This window comes from Anser cygnoides, chromosome 16, assembly GCF_040182565.1.
Source record: "Anser cygnoides isolate HZ-2024a breed goose chromosome 16, Taihu_goose_T2T_genome, whole genome shotgun sequence".
Lineage (NCBI taxonomy): Eukaryota > Metazoa > Chordata > Aves > Anseriformes > Anatidae > Anser > Anser cygnoides.
In genome coordinates this window covers 1,978,450-2,002,918 of record NC_089888.1, presented here as the reverse complement: position 1 = coordinate 2,002,918, position 24,469 = coordinate 1,978,450, and the positions used below count along the sequence as shown (strand labels likewise).

The window sequence follows — 24,469 nt, the reverse complement described above, 5'->3', positions numbered from 1 at the left end:
TGAAGTGGCCAACGGGGGGGGGGAGCAGTCCTGCAGCCCGTTTGTGTCCCCAAAAGGTCTGGGGGACATCCCAGGGCTGGAATGGGGACAGGAGAGGACCACGTCCCACGTCCTGCTGGGGGACAGCAACTCCAGGGGGGCAGAGGGAGGCAGCCCGAGGGGCTCAGCCTCCAGAAGGGCCCCAGCAGTAGGGATTTGGCCCCAAGGATGCACTCGAAGCACGAGGAGGGGGCGTCCCGGAGCTGCCCCCTCTGCCAGCCCATCCCCACCCAACACCCCAGCACCGGGGCTCACCCACATCACCCCGAGCCCTGAGCACCCCCGCGTCCTCGCTTCGGCGAGCCCAGGGCCAAGATCCGTGCGGTCTGCGGGTGAATTTGCCCTCCTGCAGAAACCCGCAGGCACCAGGACCCCAAAAACGAAGGCTCTGCCCATCCTGCGCCTCCCCCAGCACAACAAACGGGGGTCTGCCCTCGTCCCGCGGGGGGAGCTTGGCGCCGGGCACGCAGCAGCGGCCAGGCAGGGCTCCACGTGCGACGGGAAATGTCACGGGGGAGATATATAAGATCCGTGTATTTCTGTACGGCCTGAGGAGCTGTTTACTGGAGCCCCGGCTCCCGGCACCGCGACGTTTCTGCCCTCCACGCTGAACCGAAGCCAGCGCCGCGGCCCCGGCTGGCCACGGACCCGCGTGCCCCTCGGGGAGTCACACCGCGACAGCCCTGGCTCCTCCTGGCCAAGAAGAGCCCCGGGGCTCCACGTTCATCCTCTCCCTTTTCTCTCTTCACCCCTTTCAAAAAAAAAAAAAAAAAAAAAAAAGCACTGGTTCTTTTTATTGAAGATATTTTTTAAGCAAACAAAAAAAATTCCCAGCTTTTCTTTTTGTTTGTTTCCTTCCTTCCTAGTGGTGCGACTGTGTGGAAATTCATGTCAGTAAACTCGGCTCTGTTTGCCAAGCTGGAAACGCAGTTCAAGCAAACGGATTTTTGAGAGAGACCAGGGATAGTTCGTTTGCTCAGGAATGTCGGTCTTTTTATTAATTCGGTCCTTCCCAACATGTGAGGCGATGGCAGGCTGCGAGCCCCAGCAGCCGGGCTCCCGCAGCGGGCGGCAGCTCAAATCCTGCTCCCAGCGGCCGTTTAAAACCCAAGGTAATGTTTGTGGTGGGTACAAAAGCAGCAAAGCGACAGCCTCGCTGCCCGGGGCGCTCTCCCAGCTCGTGCAAGCGGGGCAGCGCCAACGAGCGATGCCAAACGAGGGGCTCGGCCAAGCGAGTGGAGCAGGGCAGAGCTCGGACCCCGCACTGGAGAGATTTTACCTCTGAGTCTGGGTTTGCCTCATTTCCTTACTTGCAGAACGTTCTCAGAATCTGCTCGGTGCAGGGTTTGGAGGCTGAGCATCCCTGAAGCCGTTCAAGAGCACGGCAGGGGGTCGGACCCTCTCCGCTCACCGCAGGTCTCAGCCCAGCAGACCCCAATTCGTCTCCTGCTCACAATCCTGCTGCTTTCCAGTTTCCTGTAAGGGAATCTTTCCCGCTGAGACACCTCTTTACCCAACGTCTTCCCCCTCCCGGACTGCCATCGGTGCGTAGCTGTTCCTGTCCCAGAAGGTAGAGCAAAAGGCACAGGAAGATGCCACGGGACCAGGTTCTGTTCCCCAGCTTTTGAGGAGCTCCTGTTTCTGCATCTCCACGTGCAATTCGGGACTGTCAGCAAATTGCACCCGAGCTTAACTCCCCTCCTTACAGTAATACAAGAAGAAAAGCAACAGCAACTGGTAATTAGCTGGCTCCTGTTCACAGTGCACGAGCCAGAGTGCCTTGGCCAGCTTTGGGTTTAGATCCTGAAGCTTTTTTTAAGCATTACTGGGAGGACACTGTTCCCTCACAAGCCTGGCTCGAATAATCCCATCCGCCGCAAGACTCGTGAGGCTTAACAAGTTGTCAGCGTCTTTGAATCTTTTCCTTCTTGGGAGACTTGGCTACACCCCGTAAAGTGAAAGCCCTGAGCAAAGGATCCTGTTGGGATCACTGCCTCGAGAGGAACACAGCCCTCAAAGGGCCTGCGAGCACGTTTTCCATTGCTTTCATGTGGCTGCTTACTCCCCTCTAAGCATCTCCAAGGTCTCTGGTGAATGTCTGCTGTCTGGCATGCTGAAAAGCCAGTGGAAATACTTGTTTTTCACTCCGGAACGGGGGAGCGATGCTGTAGGAGATGTTACTGCAAACGCTCCTGTACTGCTCGGGAGCACAAAGAGCTGAAGCGCAGAGGAGAGCTCCGCAGCAGCCTCGTGCTCAGAGATCTTGTGGGGGTCCCCTGAATGCTGCACCACCCCAGCCAAAGGCGAGGAAACCCAGGAAAGAAGAGAAGGGAAGAGGAATTAAGTCTCAGACCAAAAGCTGTTGTGAGGGAAGAGTTTCCCCAGCAGGTTGTGGTTACCAACAGCCCGATCCTGCAGGCCCCCGCAAGGTCACAACGCTCCCCCTGGCCTGTGGATTCCCTCCACCTCCTTTACCGAAGGCTTCTCCCTGTGTAAAACTGATTGCTCCCAGGTTCCCCGCATGACAGCGATCGGGAGCAGGGGTGCAGCTCAGTCAGCAGGAACAGCAACGAGCTGCTGGGCCCCTCCTGCCCAGCTGGGTGCCAAGGGAGCTCTTGGCTACGAGAGTCTCCCTTCCACAGAGGGATGGAGCTCTAGGAAATGCGAACCTTTGCTGGGCCGGGCACACCTTCCTCCCTTTCCTGCTCCTCCAAACCAACAACGTGTTCCTCCTGGTGGCTGGTGTCCATGCTTTCAGGCTGCTGCGATGCGGAGAGCGATGTTCTCGAGCTCCTCTGTGCAGCAATCCCATGCCGTTGGCGTTTAAAGGCACGAGATCACAAGGTCTGCATCGCCGTGCATAATCACGAGTGCTACAGATGTCCAGCGGAGCTGGAGAGCTGCACCTCATCCCTGCCCCAAATCATTCCATCAACGATCTCCTCAGCCAGGTGAGGAAGGCCAGTACTGCCACCCAGTGCCCCAGGATTTGGCTCAAGGGTTTTATGGGCTGACCAGAAGCTACCTTTGGTGCAGCGAGGGTACACCCACGAGCAGCTTCTTGCTTTCTGGTGCTCCAGGCAACGAGCAGTTCCCAGCCGTCCGGACGCTGACTCCCTGCCAAGCTTCCACGCGGCCCCGCGTCGCGAATGCAAAGCGCTGCACACACACGGTTGAAATAAAAAGTCAGAAACTGACAAATGTTTAATATTAGTTTTGAAGAAAAAGTGACCATACTCGCTTAAGATGAGAAAATAACAGCTAAGTGTGTTTAGTGAGCTCTCCTGCCACGCCGTCAGCCCACAACAGCGGCTTTCCAGCAAGGCCCGAGCGGAGAGGCAGGCCTCCCCGCAGCTGCTCTCAGCGCGTGACAATGCAAACTCACTCGGGACACAATACACAATTGCCGTGGGAGCTGGCGTATGGAGGTTGCACTCTGATCTGCGTTTGGCTGCCGCTCTCGGGCCATGGCACATATCAGCAGAACTGCAAGAGAAGGGAGTTTAAACCCTGATTAGAAAGCCTCACTACCAAGGGGAGTTGCAGGTCATGCGCTTGCTGCCTAGAAGATAGGAATCCGGCTGACAGTTCTTGTTTCGGAAGCTGGCAAGGGCTTGGGGATTGTGCGGAGGCAGGGCTCAGCCCCTGCAGCAGGGGCTAAACAGAGCTCCCATTCGAATCTCTCAGCTGTGGCTCTGGCACTTTGTAGTGGTGCCAACTCCGCTCACCATCAACAGGGAGATTTCTGCTCACATCCAAGCTCTGCACACAGTATAAAAGAGCATTTTTTTTTTTTTTTTAAATCCTACACGATGTCATCACCACCATCTCTTGGGTGGCAGAGGGAGCGAGAAAAGCACTGTGAAGTTGGTCATGGCAGCAGCGGGGATGTGAGGAAGGAGATGGGGAATGTGGAAGTGAGACATGGCCCCAGCTGGTCTGCAGAGATGGGATGAACCCAGGAGCTCTTGCCTCTGTGCTGGGAGGAAAGATCACTCGCTAGAGCCAGTCAGCGTTTGGCAAGCACCTCTGAGGACAGCAGCTAAGCATCTGCAGCATCGTGGGTACAGCTACCCTAACACCCCTCAGTGCCAGTAATATCCTTGGTGTGCTACCTTCCAGCGATTCCCACACTCGTTGCACACGACGAAGGTGGTCATGGGCTCGTCGGAGCTGCGGGTCTGCACCTGGGGAGGACACAAGGGAAACGAGAGCTGAGCACCGCATGTGGCCTCAGTGCGGGGCTCACAAAGCGGCTCCTCGTCCCTCTAGCCACCGAGGATTTATGCTGGCCATCTGGTCACATTGTCAGAAATCATCTGGACACCAAGGCCTGGGAGAGCACGAGGAGCCTCCCTGCAAAATGAATCTGGTTATTGTTTCACACACAAATTTACACATATACACACATGGTCTCCGCCTCTTCGGAGAATTCCCAATCCTGCAGCTAAGCCAAGCTTCCCATTCTATTGGAAATGCCTGTATAAATTACAACCTATTAAGCCAGTGTCATCGACAGCTGCCTGCCAGCGTGCCCAGGGTACAGCGGGTACAGACCAGAGCCGTTTGAACATCTGGTGCTGAAAGGCCACTGGTAGGAACCGGAGGGCTGCCCCACCAGGCACAAAAACGCGCCCGTGAAGGGCACCGGCACACACACCTACAGCAGAGAAACTGCTGCCCTGGCCTGGAGCATCCTCAAGGACCTCACTGCTGCCAGAGCCCGACATCTCCTCAAAGAATCGCACAACGGGGCAGCTCGGGCTCTGATCTCTAGCCCTACGCTATCTGAGCGACTCGTCTGGGGCAGCAACTTCCCTCCTGAGCCCTGTGCTGCCCGCTCTTTGTGGGTGGCTCTGGCGGTGCACGTCCCCACAGCCGGGCCCTCCCCGTGCTGCGCCCCGAGCGGGGATGGACGCAGCTGGCTGGGAGACTGCAAAGCCCTCAGCCCATCAAGCACACGCTCCACAGGAACACATAAAAAAGCACTCAAGCCATTCCCGTTTACAGACCCAGTCCTCTGTCCTGGCCTCCCAGAAACGTACTCTGGGTTACCAGGTTCTGCACATTTCTCGTCTGGTTTGTGTTTGAGCCATTAAGGAACTCCGATATTTAACCCAGATGTGACGGCTGCCTCTGGCTGGCTCTCGCCAGAAACACATGGTTTGCTAAAAATCAGATTTTCATGGCATTTGAGTACCACAAGACACCAGGTCTGGACTCAAAATACTGGCACTCCCTGCGCAAATCAGACAGCAGAACTATGCCGAGTGTAATTATGGTGATCTACATGTGTAATTACCCAGTGTGCAAGAGCCATAGCATTTGCATGATGCAAACTAAACATGTTTTGCAAGCACGCTGGATAGCTAAATTCTGTAATTCTCACCCGATGTTACTGCCTGGCTCTGAACGCTTTCACAAATGCCAGTTCACCTACTTGAAATGTAGAACATGTCAGTACCGGTGATTGTTTCTTCTCTGGAAAACTAATACAAAAAAGGCATTTTTTTCTTCCGATATTTCTGCTGAGAAGATGCTGTCGGGACCTGCCCCGGCTCTGAGCAGTCGGACTCCAGCCCACTACAAGCAAAGCTCGGGGCCCACGTGCTGCCGAGGCGAGCAGCACAGCTCAGGCAGGGACTTAGTGGGACGCGTTGCGGGATGCAAGACGAAGGAAAACCCCCGGTCGGCCGCCTGGCTCTCCTCTGTGTTTGCACATCGCATCCAAGCACGCCAAGGGGTTTCACTCGGCGCTTGCACGCGCCTTTTGGGCGCACCCACTCGGCAAACGCAGTAGCAATCGCGTGGTTGCTGGTGCATTTTTGGGGATCTGCACATTCTGCAACACTGACTCACAGCAAAGGCACATTTATCTCCAGATGCCTGGCACGAACACGGGAACTAAAACGCACTGGCAGTGTGCAAGGCTTCCAGCAGCTGTCCCGCAAGGGGAAGGAATCGCCGCTGCCTGCTCACACCAGATTCATTTGTTCCTTATTGATATTTCACCTGTTTCGTGTTTTATTTTAAATAAGTTGGGATCTGTCCAGCCGCAGCTTATCTACGTTCCTGATTTGCACTTTTAATACCCTCAACGTGCCTGCCTCAGTTTCTGCAGTCTCTCTCCTCTACGCTACCCACTCCTTCCTTCTCTGAACCCTCACATTCCCAGCACCTGCTTTCAACGTGCAGCTCTCCCAGGCTGCTCAGCAAGCAGCACGACATGCTCTTGAAACCTTCCTTGGTGCTGCACAAATCCCTGCTCTTCCAGATGCAAAGCAGCATTTGCACGAATGACCAAAGAAAGTTACACAAGCTCCAACGAAAGATGTATGCAAAAGCATCAGCACTGTATTTTAGAGGACCCCAAGCACGCAAAAAGCTTCTCTCTATCAGCAGCAAAATTTCTGCCAAGCTGCATGGCCTGTCCAGGAGCAGTAAGAGCTCAGGACTGTGACAGATCTTGTCCCGTGCAGACGTCAGTGCTGTGGAGGCTGTAGGAGCAGGAAGACTAACCTGGGTGTAGGTGCAGTTCTTCTTCTTGCACTTCCCACAGGTGAAGAGGTCAGTCTGCGTCCCTCCTGTCTTGGCCATCTGATGCTCCCGAATTGCTTCTTTCGTCATGGCTTTCCTGATCTCTTTCAGCTCGTTACTGGCCATTTCCTTTCAAAAAAGGAATAAAATCACATCCGTCCAGTTTTACCACCACACCCGCCGCAGTGGAAAGAACCAAGGGGACAGAAGGGCCTAACAGATGGGTGTTAAGACAGAAAGCCTTTCGGTTTTGGTTACTGGCCCACCCCTGTGACGAGCTGACACCCCAACAGACTGCTCTCCACGTTGCAATCCCCGCGGCTAGTTTCCTCCCCGTGCACTCGGGCAGCAGCTGCTGAGAAATCTGCAGTCCTGGCGCGCAGACCAGCCACTTGCTTCAAGCTCATTCATACGACACGTTCCCCGTCCGAAACCAACCCTGCTCGGCCTTCCTCACCTCCGAGGTCATCACTGCAATCTGCTCAGGGGTAATCGCCCCGCACAGCACGTTCTTTTTCAGCTCAGGATTTTTGGAGTCCTTCAGATTGGAGATGCGGCTCCTCACGCGGTTTTTGTACTTCATGTCGGTGTTCTTGATGTCTTGGTATATGCGTACGCGGCAGTCAAGGACTTTCCAGCCAACCCAGAAGCCTCCAACCACACCCTACACCTACAGGGAGCGTTACTGCTGCCAGGACACAGACGATGGTGCTGGAAGCAAAAGACAGTCTCTGCTCTGGGAAATTAACACTGTATTTGAGAACAGACTTACGTGATCCCGGAGACCAGGGGCTTTTACACTGTGCTAGAAATAATCTTTATTTTTAGTTAGGCTCCGGTTCTTCAACCTGCTCTTCCTCGCAGCAAGGCAGGCACAAAATGCTCCAGAGAGAGCCAAGCTGCACCCCACAGCCACCACGCCAAGGCAAGCTCCACAATTATCACAACCTACACCCAGCTCCACACTTGCTGCTCTGTCTTCCCCCTTTCTTTTACCCCCTGTGAGCACACTGCTCTCAAGAGCGAGGCTCAGGACAGCTTTGGAAGCAGAGCTGGGAGCAGGAAATAGTATTTTGACAGGAAGGGGAACTTGGGACGTACAAGCCCACGATGGTGTGAACAGGAAGGAAATCTCTGTCTCAGTCACGCCAGCAAGGCTCTGCCCGGAGCTCCCAGCACTGCTGGTGGCTCCTGCGTGCCCCAGGACACAGCCAAGCAGAGCCGGAACCTGACAGCCCCGACGAGCAGAGCTGCATCAGAACCTTTACACAAAGCCAGCCTGCCCCGCTTCTCCTCTCAGCTCGTTCAATTCATGGCCTGGAGACGTGCAGGCCCTTGAGGAAGCCCAGTACGGCAAGGATATATTCTTCAATCTGGGCTGCTATGTGCTCGCAGTCAGCGCCAATGGCAACGTAGTCATCTGTAAGACAAGAGGAACAGAAGGTCAAGGTTTTCCAACCAGGCACGGGGCCCCTGGGCTCAGCATTTCTGAGACAAAAATCTAGATAGCTCGCTAATTTGATTTACGTGCTCTTTCCATCAAATGGCATCGTGGCCTTTGCTCTAGGTACCCTCCGACCTTTTTGAAAAGAGCAGTGATGAAAAGAAGCAAATCCAGCCAGTTTGTGCCCTCTGCCTCTCTACCACGACTACACAAAGCTAACAGGAACCTGCCCCACAGAAAGAGTTTTCCCATATCCAATGTATTTTTGCCATAGTTGCAACCAACCGGGAAGGAATTGATTCTCCTCAGATATTGGTGTCAACGAGAAGTAGCTCCGCTCAGACCAAATCTGACAGAGCCTGACAGGCAGCATCGAAACCAAGCCTTCGTTTTTCTTCTCAGCTCAGGGTTCCATCTGCCCTTTTCTTTCACATGCTGCTTCTTGCCAATTAAACAGCACCAGAGTGCAAAAACTGTTATGAGCTGGGACACTGGGTATGGTAACCACCACCACCGAGCAGAGGAAAGCGGTGCAGAACCGGGCTGAGCTTAGCAGCAGACTTGAGGGCACTACTTCCCAGGCTTCCTACGGAAAGGGTTTTTCTAGGAGTTACACAGAGTACTTAATGCAGCATATACAAACACGCACGCAGAGGAAGGCTAGGAAGAACGACTCTGTGAACTTCACCATCTGCTGTCTACGTTCCCTGGCTTCAAATTAACAAAACTCTGCAGTGCTCAGGCAGATCCCCCTTTTCCAAAAGGATCTGCAGCTCGGACTCGAGCACGTGTTCAGCTCGAGGTGTTCAAAATCTGACCGCCAGAGATGCTGAGCACCTGCAGCTGCCTGTTTTAGATGGCACAGCACGAGTGCAAGCAGAACCTATTCCATCCCAGATCCACAGAGGACCCCAGTATTTAAGCAGCTCCAGTCTGCGCGGGCAGGGGGAATCTAAGTGCAGGAGGCGACTGGCACGAGCACCATTACCGACAAATTCCGTACAGTGAGTTACGGCTTCGCTTTGTGCCCCAGGGGTAAGCAGAGATGACAGCTTCACTCTACAGCAATCAGGCAAGACTGAGACCTGGAAAGGGAAGCAAACACCTGCACACCTGGAGATCAAACTTCTGGCCAGACCCGCCCACCGCAGGCTGCGGAACAGAAGACCATACATGACCCCGTGTTCTTAATTACCATGCCTCTGGCACGAGCCAGGTCCGTATCCACGTATCTACAGATGCTGTGGTGCCAGCCGGCCTGACAAAAGGGTGACGGGGGGCTAAACCAAACAGTGCCGAACTTGGCACTGACCTACACGCAGAGGTCTCTGGCAGAACGCACCGGGAGCTGTGAAATATTTTAAGTATTTTAAGCAACGCGGGGTTTCCCCCCAGCACTCACCATCAGCCTGTAGAGCTGTCGTCAGCATCTCTCTGCATTTGTTGCGGACAGCATCGCAGGTGACGGGCGCCGGAGGGAAGGTGGTGATTTTGGGAGTGGTCGGGGTCTTCGGAGGCTCCTGCCTTTTGTTGGAGCTGAAAGAGAAACTTCACCTGTCAGAATGCCTCAGCTCGGGTCACCGAGGGCAGAGAAGGGACCAGCAGGCATGTGGCCAAGCATCCTGTTAATTACAACCCAAAACCAGTCAGAGGAAAACAGTGCAGATGCGTGCCCCAAACCAGCACGTAGCGCAAGACAGCAGCCAGTGCCATCAAACCAGACACGAGCTCTCCTGTGGAATCTGCTGGCTGTGACTGGAGGTTTAATCCACGAAGCAGGCCTGCTGACCAATTCCTGTTATTGAACGCGGACCACGTCTGCCAGACCACTGGGCATCAAGTGAAAACATTATGAAGCCATCGGACACCATCGGTAAATCAAACGGGCTCAGGACTCCTGAGAGCATCAGCACGCCCTCAGTCGGACCGCAGCACCCAGATCACGGTGCCGAATTCCTCTCTTGCTTTGCAGGACCCCGTCCTTAAATGCTTTCAGCAGAAAGCAAGCAGAAGCCACCCTAAGGTTAATCTCAGCAGGTACCAGAATTGGTTCCTCATCTCGCATCCTTCGCTATTAATGTCAGCAGCAGGAAGAAGAGAACAAACACCCTGGCTCTCTCTAAGCACCAAGAAGGGCAGCACGCTGCCTTCGGGGCAGAAATCGGAGAAGCCTACCCCAGCCTCTCCAGAACAAGGGGCTTCTGTGCAAAGGGAAACAAAGCTAACGGCTTCTTCAGCTCTGATACGCCGAAAGAAACGCAGCAAAACACATAAGGGGATCTTCCTTTCTCCTGTGATCTGGCAAGACTCTGTCTGCTCATCTCTCACAGGAGCATCCCTACACAACCACAAGCAGCTCACGCAGGTGCCAGGCTAACACGGGACTAACAAGTATTACTTCCCCTGCAAAAAGAACTTCATTTTCTGCCTGCAAGCACTTGTAGGCACAGGCAGGGGAACGCAAACCTTGCCTGCTGTGACTGCATCGCTCGGGTCACCTGCCAGGAGAGACAGAGGGCACACAGCCACCGCGTGATGCCGCAGGTTGGTGCAGCACAGGCCCAGGTTGGCATGCCAGAGGAGTAATTTCACCGAGCAGTTCAGCCTGGTGAATACCCACGATGCTGAAACATCCTGCCCGTAAAAGCCTAACATCTGCACATCGGGTTAGTTAGCCCTGCAATTGCTGCAGATAAAAAAAAAAATCTGGGCTGTTATGATTCCCAGATGATTTTATGGAGCTTTCCTTCCCCCCCACCCCTAAATCTAGGCAGTAGAACAGCCAATTTTTCAGCTGAGATTACTCTGACTTTGGTGTTCGGGCCATAAAATGCACATTATTTATTGCCAACGTCTGGGTAACATCAATGCAGCAAGAGACAAACAGGGAGAAAAAGAAAGAAGCCCTGGTATTTCTTTCACCCATGCCATAGTGGCAGCATCTCGAGAGACAAGTGGCTTTACAGCTGCTGTGAAGCTGGGGCACCGCCTCCAAGTTTTTGCCATCAAAAATAAATCTCTCATGAGCAGGGACTTCCACTGCACTGTCCCAGAAGGGATTAGCTAGCCCGCAGCAGAGCAGTGCTAAGCTGGAAGCCTTCTGAATCCGCAGGTGTACGAAGCGAGCCAGACAACTTCAGGGACTCGGCCCAGGAGCCCCGGCTGCTGCCAAGTTCAAATCCAGGCTGGCTCCGGGGTGCCTCAAAGCCCTCAGATCATCGTTAGCACTACCGGATTGTCACAGCTCAAAACCTCCTCGGGCCCTTTGCAGGAGCATTCAGCAGTGCACCCTCAGCCAATTGCTCAGGTCAGGGCACAGCTGGAAGATTGATTTCTTGCTCAGATGAAATAGAAGGACTCCAAGGGAGATTACATTGTGGGCTTACTGCATTTCTCTTTGCCCAGCAGCTGAAGAAGGCTTGTTGATCATCCAGTTTTACTGGTCAGCACTGCATGAGGCTATTGAACAGATTTCCTGGGGTGTCCAAAAAGCTAAAAACATTCGACAGGATTTACATCGCATGTATTACAAAAAAAAAAAAAAGTAAACTTAGCTTGCAAATAATCAATTAGATGCTGATCTCGTCTGGATCGTACAAATTGCTGCCAGGTACTTTTGTGCCTAGGGAACTACGCACAGCTCACGGCTGGCGGTGTGCACACGGGGGTGAACGCAGCAAATCCTACACAGCTCGGGAAGACTCATCCGAAAACGATGGCTGGTCTCGTACAAAATAGCTGGGAAAAATGAAACTTCCCGAGGGAAGAGGCAAAAAGCCTAGAAAACACCTCCAACAAAAGGAAACGCTGAAAGGATTAGAGTGGTTTACAGCAGTGAAGACTCTGAGGAGACAAGTGCTGAAATGCTTGAAGGCTTGTTCCAAAGGAGGAGCGCAGGAAAAACCCTCTGCATCCGTAAAAATTTAACAAGAAGCAAAGGTCTTAAGCAAGATGGGTTTTGATCAAGAGTAAGTTTCAAACTGTAAAGGTGAGTTACGAATTAGAAGAGCCTGCCAAAGGCAACTCTGGAAATACCTTACCCGGATGATTTTTTGGGACCGTCAAAAAAAAAAAAAACAAAAAAACAGCTTAGAAAAAGGCCTGCTGGGAGCAGCTTGGGCAGAGATCGCCTTGTCCTAGGAAGGGGTGGCAGAAGAAACTTTCCCGAGAGCTCTTCCAGCTTTAAGTTTGTCCCGTTTTCCAGGCAGTGACACGAAGGTCTCCCAGAGTAAAATACTGGTGTGAACTCTTGTAAGCGTCAGAAGTAATACGGGGTGAAGGTCAATGAATGCTTAAAAAAAAGCAGCGATAACCAGCCAGCACTCTGACATGCAGGAAAATAAAGCCAGGATACTAAGTTTCGACACTTAAAAGTCAGGTTTTTAAACCACTCTTTACACAGGTACAACTTGACTTTCAGGAAGGTTCCATCTGCAACTGCTACTGACTTAAATATTCCATATTGACTTAAATATTAAATGTTTATTCCCTGAAGGAGGAAAAAAAAAGCTAGACCAGTTGCATGGTTATTCCACTTCTGTTAGCTGATGAGTAAAGGAATTTGCCTCCATGCCCATACGTGCCCCGAGATGACAAGCAATCACTCATGAATTAGATGAAAGACTCCTGAGACATGCCAACAACTGTACTGAAAGTTATTTATTAAGTTTCAGAAGTTAGTTTATTATTAGAATCGCTGGGAAATAGACCTCAAACACACCTAGAAGACTTATTTCAGGAAATCCTTGTGGTTCACACTGTTCCTGTTCGACAAGAGAGGGAGCTTGTAAATCTATCCAGACAACAAAAGATTACACACACACCAAAAAAAAAATAAAAAATAAAAATGCTGGAACAAAATGGTGGCAGAGCGAGAGCCATGGATACAAACAGAACTCAGCGCTGCACTAGAAGAAAATCTCACCGAAGAGCTGAATTCAGGCCACGGATCCAAAATCGCCTAATAAAACCTTCAGAGAACGTTGGAAAAGGAAAAGTTCCTGCTGTCAGGCACAGAGACATTAGACACAGCCCATTAAAACGGGCTACGCTAATGGTCTAAACTACTAGAGCCCAACGGGGCATGCTTTGCATTACACTAGTGCAGCAGATAATTTTACAGGTGCCAGCTCCGCACTGGCGGGTTCGGAGCCTCCAGGTCTAGCAGCGCCAGCCCCTACAGAGGGATTTCTGCATCTGTGCTCCAGAAAGCAAAGACAAATTTCAGGCCAAGAGCTATTCGAGTTTCTCCTCCCCGACAGAAGGGGAAGGCCCAGCCAAAATCTATCAGACTCAGCGGCTGTAGGATCTGAATGCAAACTGATTTCGTTGCTGTCTCGACGGCAGCCTCAGCTGAACCAGCAAGCATCCCCCGAGCAGCCGGTCAGACCCCTCCCCATCATAGCCTGCACTTTAAAGCAAAGCCAAAAAGCTTTGCTGCTAATATATATATATATTTTTTCCAAGGCAGATTAGCAGTTCATTTTGCAGCACTGGAGAATAACCACTTTGGGCTGTGAAGAAAGCCTGGCTCAGCCTAGCACCAGGACTGGCCCCTTCCACTGGGGTCCGTACTAAGTTACTCCCTTTGCTGCTGTTTATCCTTCACGACCAAGGGGATGCTCTGCCACTCAGAAGATGCTGGAGGATGAATATGTAGAAAGCACCACGGGAAAAACTGCAGCAGCTGCAGCACACCCTCGAGGCACAGCGGAAGGGTAGCAGCACAAGCCATAAAGCTTGTTGCTTCCACCCCGCAGCCCCCAGGCTGTCTGCCTAAGAAAAGAGTGGGGCTTTTGCCTCTCTGCCTACAGCCAGGATCCCGTTGAGTAAAATTACTTCAGGCCTCCCAGCAGACCCACCTCGTTTTGCCTGTGATGCGTCTGCTGCCACTGCACCCGGGGGATGCACCACGCTTCCTTCCTTCCCTCCCGGCTCCGCACTCCCCGGGGTCAATCTTGCGAAGGTTAAATCGGGAGCTTCCCTTTCTCTTTGAAGCGCACTACTGCTTCCTGGCTCGAGCACTACCAGCCAAGTTTGTAACGCTTGCCCTTTCCTTTCCCCAGCAGGAGCAGCTCACAAGTGCTTCCACTCCAGCTTCTGGCCTTAGCTGGAGGGAAAGCTGCCTCCCCTTCCCAGTAAGGACAGGCTCAACTGCTCTCACCCCAGCAACTGACTCGGTTTTCACCCTGGTTACTCACACAACAGATCTTTCCTGCCTGCACCCTGGGGAAGGGAGCGCTAGTCTGCAATTTTATGGGATGTAAGGATCATAAAGAGAAGGGATTTGCATCACAAAGCTGGTGGCACTGCTCAGGCTAATTAGCTTACAAAGCAACCCCTTCTCAGCTATCACTGGCTGCTTTGTGGCCTCCAAGCCTTGCGTCCTCTCAACAGGACGAGAGGAAACAGCATCTAAGAAATCCCATCCTGCTGCTCTTATATCAGTACTGCCACTGGACGCATTACGCACACAGAACTGAACAGCTCCTGCTCTCATGTTGCGCTACGTCATTACAAGGCTCGGTTCTTCCAGCTGTGAAGTCTCCTTTATTAAAACGCTCGTTGCAACACCTCGCAAATCCCTTTCCACATTTTACAGAGGTGAGGTAGCCAAAGAGGCACGTAAATTAAAGTTTCATAGCTCAGCATCGGTAGCTTTCTCCGTCACCTGCCCCGTGCAGAGCTGTGAAGGGTGAGAAGGCTCACACCGAAACAACAAGCCTTGGGAGGTTTGAGCAAAAAAGCAGAGGAGGATCGAAGCACAGAGTGACAAGAAAGCGACCAGCAGGGGACAGGCTGCAGACATGGAAGTCTGCAAACCAGAAACTACAGCCTTAATACTCTAAATCTTCTGGCAAACTTAGGAAGCTAGCTAAATCTTTAAGTGCCAAACCTACGAAGGACCCACCCTCCTGGGATCTGAGGCTGAGGGAAGCCTCTTGCCTCTGGAAGAGGTCCAGGACAAAGGTTTAAATCACATTCGCCCTCTCCCCTTTGATCACACTGCCTCCACTCAAGAGCTTAGCATGTACAGGACAGTGGGAAGAGGATGCAACACTCAGCGCGTGGCAAGGAACGAGCATGCAGCAGACCTGCAAGAGGGGTGGACACCAGTCCAGATTGAAAAGAGGACTTCTGCTGGGACTTGCTGAGAAGAGGACAAAGAAATGGAAGTTTTACAATAGCAATGTATGAGTCAGTCCCATCCATCACTTGATATTGCAAAGGCCAAAAACAGCCTTCATGCTAAAGAGCTCCAAGTTAGAAACAGGCAAAAAAAAATGTAAAAATGCAACAAAAATGTTTTATTAATAAAAAATAAACATAAAACAATAGAAAAACAAAAAGTCATGAATAAAAGCAAAAAATCACCAAAGCCACCATCTTTTCTGATGTTTATTTCTGCATTACAGTTCAGTTTATTAAAAACACCATGCAGCTCACCCCTGAAGCAGCCTAGACTCCTGGCGCTTCTCACCAGGAATTTGAACACACAAAATCCCCAGCTCAGACACTTAGAAGTAAAAATCAATGTAAGATGGCAGCAGAAAATTCAGGTTAGGTAACGGTATCATCTTTGGCTAAAGGGAAGCTTTACCTTTGGTCTTTTGAATTACCGGTGTCCTTTGAGGAAGAAGTTGGCAAGGACAGGCTTTTCTTTTTCTCCTCACTTTTCTCCTCAGAAGCATCTATATTCAAAAGAAAGAAAAAGCAAGCTCAGATGCTGAAGGGTTCAGAACCGTTTTTTATCCCACAACCCTGCATGCACTAAACGGTGTCTTAAGACCACAGATTTGGCCTGACATAAATTATTAATCTACAAAAAGAATCAGGAGCAGGCCTTCAGGGCCTCCCGTGCTTTCCGACAGACCTTTTACTTGCCTCTAAGTAGAGACTAAATCAAATAAAAGCGTTCCCCATCAAACCAGAGAGCAGCGAGCAATCACCTTCCCTCCTTAAGAGATAAGCTTCCTCACAAGACGTGCCTCATCACAAAAGTTCCTTTCAGAGACCCTGGCTGCTGAGCACGTATTGGATCGAGTTCTGTAAAGCGTCACTAAATGCAGCGTTTCAAGCCAACGACATCTGAAGGGCCAGTAAGGGCTAGTCCTTCTGGGAAAACAATTTCTTGCATGTCTCAGGCGCTGCCGATAGCACAGCCCCGGAGAGGACTTTCACTACACCGCAGAACAAGATCGACCCAGAGGTAAACTGCCTCAGCCCAGGCAGTATGCGTCAGCCCCAGCGTGGAAAGGACAGTCCCAGACGGGAGAAGAAAACTGCTGCTAACTCATTTGGTCTGTTAAAACGGGGAGCATTTTGTCTGGTGCAGATACACTTCACTTAGCCTCAAACACTTCGTCACGTGCCTGTTACGCACTGCTGCCCAAGAAGTCAGCGTAAAGAGCGTCTGAGTTTCACATGGGGCTACTTTGCCACTGGCATAGACTGGAAAATATTGCTTTGCTAGCAGGACACATGTATGGCTGTCCTTCCAAACTCAGCGCTGCCGATGCCTCAGTCTTTTATCACAAATGTAATCATTAAGACAATAACTGTAAGCCCTCTACCACTAATTTCGACATTTGGTGCTATATGAGCACAGGATTACTCAGAGAGAATTACAAGCTTCTGTTTTATCAGAGTCAATCACCACGAAAGCCTCCTCAGCAGAGAACAGTCAACGTGAATTTGTCTGCAAGTTGTAAAATTAAAATCCTTCCCCAACTCATCACCCAAAATGCATTCCAGCTTTTCTCTTCCTAAGCTGATGCAGAGGTCAACAGTGCACGCTGCACTAATACCACGTAGCACATAAATGGGGGTGGAGGGTTCAGAGTACAGATATTGTTTCTACAACTAATGCTACTAATTATTGTATGATCAGGTACACAGTAAGAGTAGCCCTAAGCTTTCAATGCTCTTTCCAGGAAAAGCTAGCCGTTGGGTTGACAACAGGAATGCAATCTAGAGCTATGCATGGCTGTAGGTGAAACTGAAAAGACAGTGCAATTTTACAGGCTGAATTGCTAGAATGTTCCATGTAAATCGATCCATAAGTTCTCCTGAGAAACACAGCGCCTCTGCAAGTTGAATCTGACAGGAACACGATGATTTTCTTACCGAGAAGTTTTTTCCAAGACTTGATGAGCGATTTGGCAAGCGCTATCACTTCTTCATCTGTGCTCTGCTTTCTCAGTGCATTTACTGACATGCCGATGCGGGTGGACTGCAAGTGAACATTCAGATGAATCATTCAAGAACAGATTCGTTATTTGTTACTAACTGAAATCAGAAATAACCATAACATAGTCAAAGCAACGACTGAGATATGTAGCATCCGAGCACTTCCAGAGTGATTAGATACTTACAGCTCTGGAAGAACAAGATGACTGACCCTGGCTTGCTAAAATTGATCCCAAGCTAAGCATCCAAGCTAGGCATCACTCACAAATGCCTCCTCTACACACCTGGAAGTAGCATTCTAGTTTAGAGTGAAAAAATCCCAGATGCATATCTTAATCTCTGAATTGTTATTCTCTTCACGCCTCCCCAGTGTCCTGAATATCACCATCACAAAGACTTAAAGAACTTCCCCGACTGCCCTTTGTGTTTGCTACTTTAATCTCATCTTCCCTTTTGGAGATCCCTGAAAGGATTTGAGCAGCTACCCGCATGTCTGACCAACTACACACAAAACTCAGGCAGCACGTTGTGGCCCAAAGCTATCCCATTGCCAGTCCAAAGCGCAGGTTCAGTACTATTTTCTAGATGTAATGCTTATTTTGATGCTTTGAGAGAGGCAAAGAGTCAGAGGAAATCTAGGAAGCCCACGTAAACAGCATGCTGTGCTTGTCCAGAGGCAGACTTCAGCTTTGTACCCTAAGTGTGCAACTCACCTGCAGCAAGTCCAAAGTCATGGGCATACTTTTCAGTTCTTTCAGTAAATCCATCGCACCATCCTGGAGAGGAAGAGAGATACTGAGAATGAGTGCCTCAGGTTTTAATTAAGAAATTTAACACGATGGGAATAAATTCAGAAAGGTGAAATCAAAGCGAAAGCAGAAAACCTTCCTTAAAACACCTTCAAGACTACTGAGCATCAGGCCATTACCTCTACATGACAAGTTTATTTTCTTTAACACCTGAAAAATACACTCTGAATCAGAGCCGTCCCCTCAGCACACACTCAGTTTGCACGAGCAATTCTACTAACAAACTATTTTGCGGGCCTAGATTAATGATATTAGTCTGCAAAAACAGTTGGGCAGAATTGCAAGAACCCACCTAAACCTCAAAGTCACGACAGAGCTGCAGGAATCTTCTTTCTACCACACGAAACTCAGCGTAGCCACGTCCTAGTAGTTCTATTGATAGATCACTGCCCAGCACTAGGGGTGATACCGGGAGCAAAGCCCCTCGAGCAGCAAAGCGAAGGAGCCGCTCACTCGAAACTCATCGCACGAGGCTTCCCCGCAGCAGCTCTGCATCCAGGAACCCAGATGCAGAACGTACCCGACCGGTCGATCTGTGGATCCCTAAAATTGGTAGTCAGAGACAAACGGCAGAGAACCACCAGCCAAAACTCCCCTCGGCGGCAGTTCAGCCTGGAATACGCCTGTCTCCATCCAGCTGGCTCCTTCCCCTTGTTCCCTTTCTATCAAACAAGGCTTTCCAGCGTTCACGTTTAAAAGCTCGTTTCAAACACCAACCACTCCAAGCCCGTTTGCAGTGCAAGACCTACAGGGCCCGGGATTGTAGCGCCACGAAGGAGCCCCACTGACAGCCAGACTGTCTTCCCCGTGCAGGAGGGCTGCTCCCAATCCACTGCAGGAAGCCAGCCAGCCACCCTACAGAGCAGAGCTGAGAACACCAAAGCAAAGGGAAAGCTGTCAGTGTGCACACCAGCAACTCACTCCGCACAGTACCCAGAGAGGAAGGAGGCAGACTGCATTAAATCCAGCCCTTCACGCCCAAAACGACCTGGCGGATTCCCGATCCCCTTATCGGAAATGGAGCCGCTTGGGCCGACGGCAGCAAACGGGGGTCCGCACAAAAACTAGAGCGACAAACGGGTTCTCCAGGCAACCGCCCTGCAGGAAGAGTTTGCAAATTAGCCGGCGGACAGTGAACACGCGGTGGCTCAGCACCAGACGAAACGCCAACCAGGAGGAAAGGTCGCACACCGCTCGTTTTAAGAAGCTGCCTCTTTCTCGGCGAAGCCATCGACAGGAGCAGACATCACGGGCTGTGTCTGAGCCCCGGCACGCGTCCCTGGGACCTTACAACAGCTACACGAGTGCCACCGCTCACCTGCTCTGCAGCCCAGCACCCAGAAACTCACCTGAGCGCAGCCGCACCCGGCGCCCCGTAACCCAAACACCACGTTCCCTAATCCCAAATCTCGGGATTTCCTCCAGGGAACGACTCAAAGAGCCCCGGGAGGGGGGGATGCGCAAGGGTCCCCCCCCTACTCGAGGCGATGGGGAGGGAGGGCTGGGGATGCTCGCCAGGGTGCTGAGCTGGGGGTGGGCGAGACGTGGGGGTGCAACGTGGGGTTGAAGGGCTCCCACAGCCCCGCACAGGGGAGCAGGGAGCCCCCCCTCAGCAGCGGGCAGCGAACAGCACGGTGGCAGAGGTGGGGGTGAGGGGGGCACCCCCTGCAGCCAGCTTGGGGAGGGGGAACTCCACGGGAATGGGGGGGGGTCTGCATCCCTATGGTAATGGGGGGGGGGGTCCTGCACCCCCATGGTAATGGGGTAACGGGGGGGGTGGTCTGCATCCCTGTGGTAATGGGGGGGTCTGATCCACCAGGGTAATGGGGTAATTGTGTGTGGGGGGTCTGTGTCCCTATGGTAATGGGGGGATCTGCACCCCCACGGTAATGGGGTAACTGGGGGGGGGTCCTGCACCCCCATGGTAATGGGGGGGGGGTCTTGTGCCCCCAAATGGGGGGGGGAAGGGGTCTTGTGCCCCCATGGTAATGGGATAACGGGGGGGTCCTGCATCCCCAGGGTGATGGGGGGGGGGTCTGCATCCTCAGGGTGATGGGGTAACAGGGGGGGGTCCTGCACCCCCACGGTAATGTGGGGGCGGGTCTGTGCCCCCAGGGAAATGGGGGGGGGGGGGGCTGCGCCCCCATGGCAATGGGGTAAGGGGGGGGTCTGCGCCCCAACGGTAATGGGGGGGTCTGCGCCCCAACGGTAATGGGGTAATGGGGTAACGGGGGGGGGCTCTGTGCCCCCACCATCATCACCGTGGGCCTCGCAGCGAAGGGAGGGCCCCCCAAAACCGAGCGGGGGCGTGGCCGTTGGGGACGGGGGATGCCCTCAGACAACGGGGCCGGGGTGGAGGGGGGCTCCCCTCAGGACAGCCGCCCCCCCGCCCCAAAACCCGCGGCGGCGGCGGGTGGGGGGGGTAAGGAGGCGCCCCCCTCCCCGAGGCTGAGGGTTGGGGCCAGCCGCCGCCACTCACCGCGCTCTTCTTGGCCACCATCTTGTCCAGCCGCCGGGCGATGCGCACGATCTCCTCCTCCCCGCCCATCGCTCCGCTCCCCGCGGCGGCCGGGACCGGGGACGGGGGGACCGGGGGAGGGGGGGAGGAAGCCGGCGGCGGCGCCCCGGTGCCCACCTCAGCCCCGGTACCGCAGTCCGGAGCGGGCGGGCGGCGCGCGGGGTACGCCGGGACTTGTAGTCCTCGCGGCTCCCGCCCGCCTCTTCCCTGCTTGCGGCCGTGCGAAGGGACTACAGCTCCCAGCATGCCCCCCGAAGAGCGGTGGGCGCGGGGCGCGCTGGGAGTTGTAGTCCGCCCGCTCCGCGGGCTGTGGCAGGTCCCGGAGCTGAGGGAGCCTCGCGGTGTCTCCCCCGCCGCCATTTCGGGGCTGAGCGAGCGGGCGGGGACCGAGCGCGTTTGGCTCGGGGGTGCCGCAGGCTGGGCCGGCCGCTTGGCCTGGCTCGGGTGTGGGCCCGGCCCTCAGGCGTCCCTTGGGGCTGTGGGCAACAGCTCCTCCACTGCCACCACGTCCTACACCTCCTACACCTCCATCACCCCCTCCACCACCACACCAGTAACGCCCGCAGCTGAAACCCCGCTGCTGCCCTCCCTCAGGGCCGCGTAAACACCATCCCATGTTTAAAAACAGACATTTCGGGGCTTCAGGGCACAGCACGGCCCCGGGGGGGGACGAGGCCGGGCTCCGGAGCCCCCCTGTAGGTGGCACTCGCACGCTGCGCAGCGCCCGGGTGGCCCCGGGGGGAGCGGCGCGGAGCCGGCTCCTGGGGCCGGCAGAACATTGTCCCTGTCCCCAGCCGGCTCCCGGCAGGAGGAGAAGTTCCCTGCCTCCTGCACAGCCGGGCAGGGGGGTTTGGAGAGGGGTCAAGGGGAAAGGAAAAAGGAGAAGCAATGCAAAGAGCCCCAGCGAGCGCTGGGTGCCGGTTCCTGCCTGCTGCTGCCTGTGCTGGTAAATAGCTGCTGGCTGGGATCGACTAAAGGAACAGATATTTGTTCCACAGGGTCATAAACTGCAGGATTAGCTGCTGGGAACCAGGGCTCCCTGAGCTCAGCCCCAGCCACAGAGCCACAGAATCATCTAGGTCGGAAGAGACCTCCAAGATCACCGAGTCCAACCTCTGACCTAACAAGTCCTCCGCTAAACCGTATCACTAAGCTCTACATCTAAATGTCTTTTAAAGAAGCTCCAGGGATGGTGACTCAACCACTTCCCTGAGCCCTGCAAGTCACGGAGTTTAGGTCAGCACACAAAGGTGGGGAGCACTGAACAGGCTGGTGCTAAAACTGCTGGGTGGCTGTGCCCCAAAACTGCCTTTTCGGTACCCAAAGCCACTGGCTTTGCTGTTCTTTATGGCAGCTCCCGCTGAGTTGGACAAATGTCTGGGAGCCCCTCGAGCAAGAGCTGCTCCCCAGATGTGCGAGACGAACGTTTAAATTCGTCCACAAACCAGCAGCGGTGGCCCCGGACCAAACCTGAGCTACAGGCCCTCTCCCTGGCGTGACGCTTGGCGCTACCTTGAAACTTCTTGGCTTGGCCCCATGTTTGCAGACGCGCTCCAACCCACAGTCTGGAGCCTTTGCAGCATCTGGAAAGCCTCCATCCCTTGGCAGGGTCTGGCCAGGGAGCGAGGGGGTGCCATTTTGGAGAGGCCCAACTCTGCTAGGGAGGAGGAGGCGAGGGGACCCTCTGGAGGTCCCTGGGAGCGGGCGGCTGCCTGTCCCCTGTGTGAGGTCGGGTCACGCCGGTCCTTGGCGTCAGCGGAGCGCTCGAGAGGCACTGCTGCCACTGTAAATGTGGTTTGTATCACTGCAAGGCGAACATGGTTCCCGACCACAAGTATGGCCCGGGACGTGTCTCGGATTCCAGAGCGCTCAGTCACGCCGAGCGCCATCACCCCGTCGCTCCCCGCCTCGGAGCGAGAAGCCCGTCACCCCGCTGGAGCCCGCTGCCTGCAAACACCGGCCTCCCACCGGCCTCCCACCGCGGTGGCCGTCCTCACCCAGCCTCCACGGCTGCCTGATGGCGGCGGGGCCCGGAGGGATGCGACTGCACGAAATGCTCACACGCAGAAGGCCCCGTCCACCGCCCGCCGAGCGGGAGAGCAAAACGCACGCGTGGAGGGCACGGACCGGCTCCGCAGCCGAGCCCTGACCCTTCCACCCTCCTCTCTGCTCTCCCCAAGGGTTAACAGGACAGGCGTTAGCGGTGCGGGGAGGGTTTCTGGCTGACCTTGGCTGGGAAGCAGCGTGGCGTCGCTCAGCCCAGCCCTCCGAGCGCGAGCCGGTGGCCGGAGCGCTCCCCGAGCCTGGGTGGAGGTAGATCCAGAGGAAACTCCACCTCCGCGGGAGCCGACCTGCTATTGCAGGAATTCCCAGAGAAATTCCCGCTTGGGCTGATCTGTCAACGGATCCGTGAACTTTCCTTTACCTCTTGTGAAAGCAGCTACTTCAATGCGCTAAAAACAGAGCAGGGGCGAGCCTGTCGCTGGAGCCGGGCTCGGGGGAGAGGCTGGGAGGGGGCTCGAGCTGACCCCTGCACGCCTGGGAGTCCCCCGAGAGTCTCCGCATGTGGAGCCTCGCTTGCAGGCTCCCGGAGGAAGAATTTGTTGCAAAAAGCAAACCCTGCAAATACCTCACCTGGTTTTGCCACCGGGTTACAGCATTTCCCGAGTGACTCTCAGCAGGTTTCGGACCTGGCGGGTGGGTCAGCTGAAGGTAGATGAGCTTTCCTTGCTTCTAGATTCAAGTCACCGTCGCTCATTTGGAGATCAGCTGCCAAAAATCACCTTTTCTATTGCTCCTGACCACGGTGTCTCCATCTGTTTAGAGCCCACAGAGGCTCAGTCTGATGCGTTTTTGGAGAAGGTGGAGACGAGCCCCTCCTGGGCCCAGCCTTGCCCACCTACCCCTACAAAACCCGCAGGGAAGCTCTGTCCCCAGACACCCCTTCCTTCAGGTGTGCCCGGCTCTGCGGGATCTCAGCCTTGGGGTCACGACCACCCAGCAAGGAGCTGTTAGATCCCAAGCCCTCACCCAGCACTGCGAGCACCGGCGGGGAGACGGGAACAGCTGCTAGAGGCTTTACCAACACAGCACTGATTTTGGGAATGCGCCCTGCAGAGAGTGGCTCTGTGATTCCTCCCCGAGCCCAGGGCAGCTCACGTTTGGGAGAGGAAGAGGAGAGAGATGGAGGAACCAGTCCCTTAGACGTGAGATTGTGCCAGCCCCAAACTAGAGGCAGGGATCCTGCCTTTTGTCCCCCTCCTTGCTGCAAATGTGTAGCTTCTAGCTCTGACATTAGGGACGTTTGACCTTGGAGACCAAAATTCTCCATCCAAACACTTAAGAAAACTGGAGAATTTGGCCCAAATGGTAACTTGCATTTCTGACATGCAGAATCTTCTGATTTCTCCTCTGGGGAGCCAAGGGACTTCTCCACACCTCGGCTGGTGGCACAGGTCCCCCTAATGCACCAGAAATCGGAGGCTCCGTCCGTGCCTCTCCAGCAGAGCAGCCCCACCAGGGGCTCCGTGCCCTCCTCTTCCACCCGCCTCCGTCCCAGGGCTGCCGGTGAGCAGCCGGTGCCCGGCGGCCCTGCCATCGGCACCTCCCGGTGTGCACAAGGGAGGGCTGCAGGATTTGGCTGTGTCGGGCAGCAGCCGAGGAGGGGATGCGTGGCCAGGACCACCCCGCGTGGCAGACCAGCCTCTGCCCCGCTGCGAAACGGGGAGCGTGGAAGGGAAGACACGGAGGAGCTGACGGCTCCCCCGGGCCCTGCTCGTTGCCAGGGTGGAGCCAGGACCTCCAGCTTTGCAGATGCTCTTCCGAGAGACACTTTGGATGTTCCCTAAATCTCCTCCTTCTAGCCATTTTCATTATCCTGGCTGCTGCTCAAAAGAATAATGACGGGGTGGGGGGGGAGGAAGAAGTGCTGAG

At 54.1% G+C, this 24,469-nt stretch overlaps 1 protein-coding gene across 2 annotated transcripts; it reads right to left on the bottom strand.

Moving 5' to 3' along the window:
• Positions 1-3,212: 3,212 nt before the first annotated feature.
• Positions 3,213-20,704, bottom strand: TCEA2 (transcription elongation factor A2). 2 transcript variants are annotated; one of them, XM_066978209.1, is made up of 10 exons: positions 20,498-20,702; positions 17,923-17,985; positions 17,147-17,252; positions 15,621-15,711; positions 9,423-9,556; positions 7,940-7,996; positions 7,034-7,188; positions 6,559-6,705; positions 4,155-4,226; positions 3,213-3,525 (listed from the first exon to the last, which is right to left on the bottom strand). In XM_066978209.1, the coding sequence occupies exons 1-10, from the start codon at positions 20,564-20,566 to the stop codon at positions 3,517-3,519; spliced, it is 903 nt and encodes a 300-aa protein (XP_066834310.1). In that variant the 5' UTR covers positions 20,567-20,702; the 3' UTR covers positions 3,213-3,516. The 2 variants fall into 2 exon arrangements, with proteins under 2 accessions (XP_066834310.1, XP_066834309.1); XM_066978208.1 differs by lacking the exon at positions 3,213-3,525 and having other exon boundaries at positions 3,536-4,226; positions 20,498-20,704.
• Between the last annotated feature and the right edge of the window lie 3,765 nt (positions 20,705-24,469).

What these genes read in the sequence shown, in the direction of transcription:
- TCEA2 (XM_066978208.1), bottom strand. Translation starts at nt 20,566, where the DNA reads ATGGGCGGGGAGGAGGAGATCGTGCGCATCGCCCGGCGGCTGGACAAG. An exon ending in GTCTTGGAAAAAACTTCTCG is followed by an intron (nt 15,712 to 17,146) that starts GTAAGAAAATCA and finishes TTTTGAATATAG; the next exon opens with ATGCTTCTGAGGAGAAAAGT. An exon ending in AGCAGCCCAGATTGAAGAAT is followed by an intron (nt 7,189 to 7,939) that starts ATATCCTTGCCG and finishes ACTGCCGCGTAC; the next exon opens with GCATATACCAAGACATCAAG.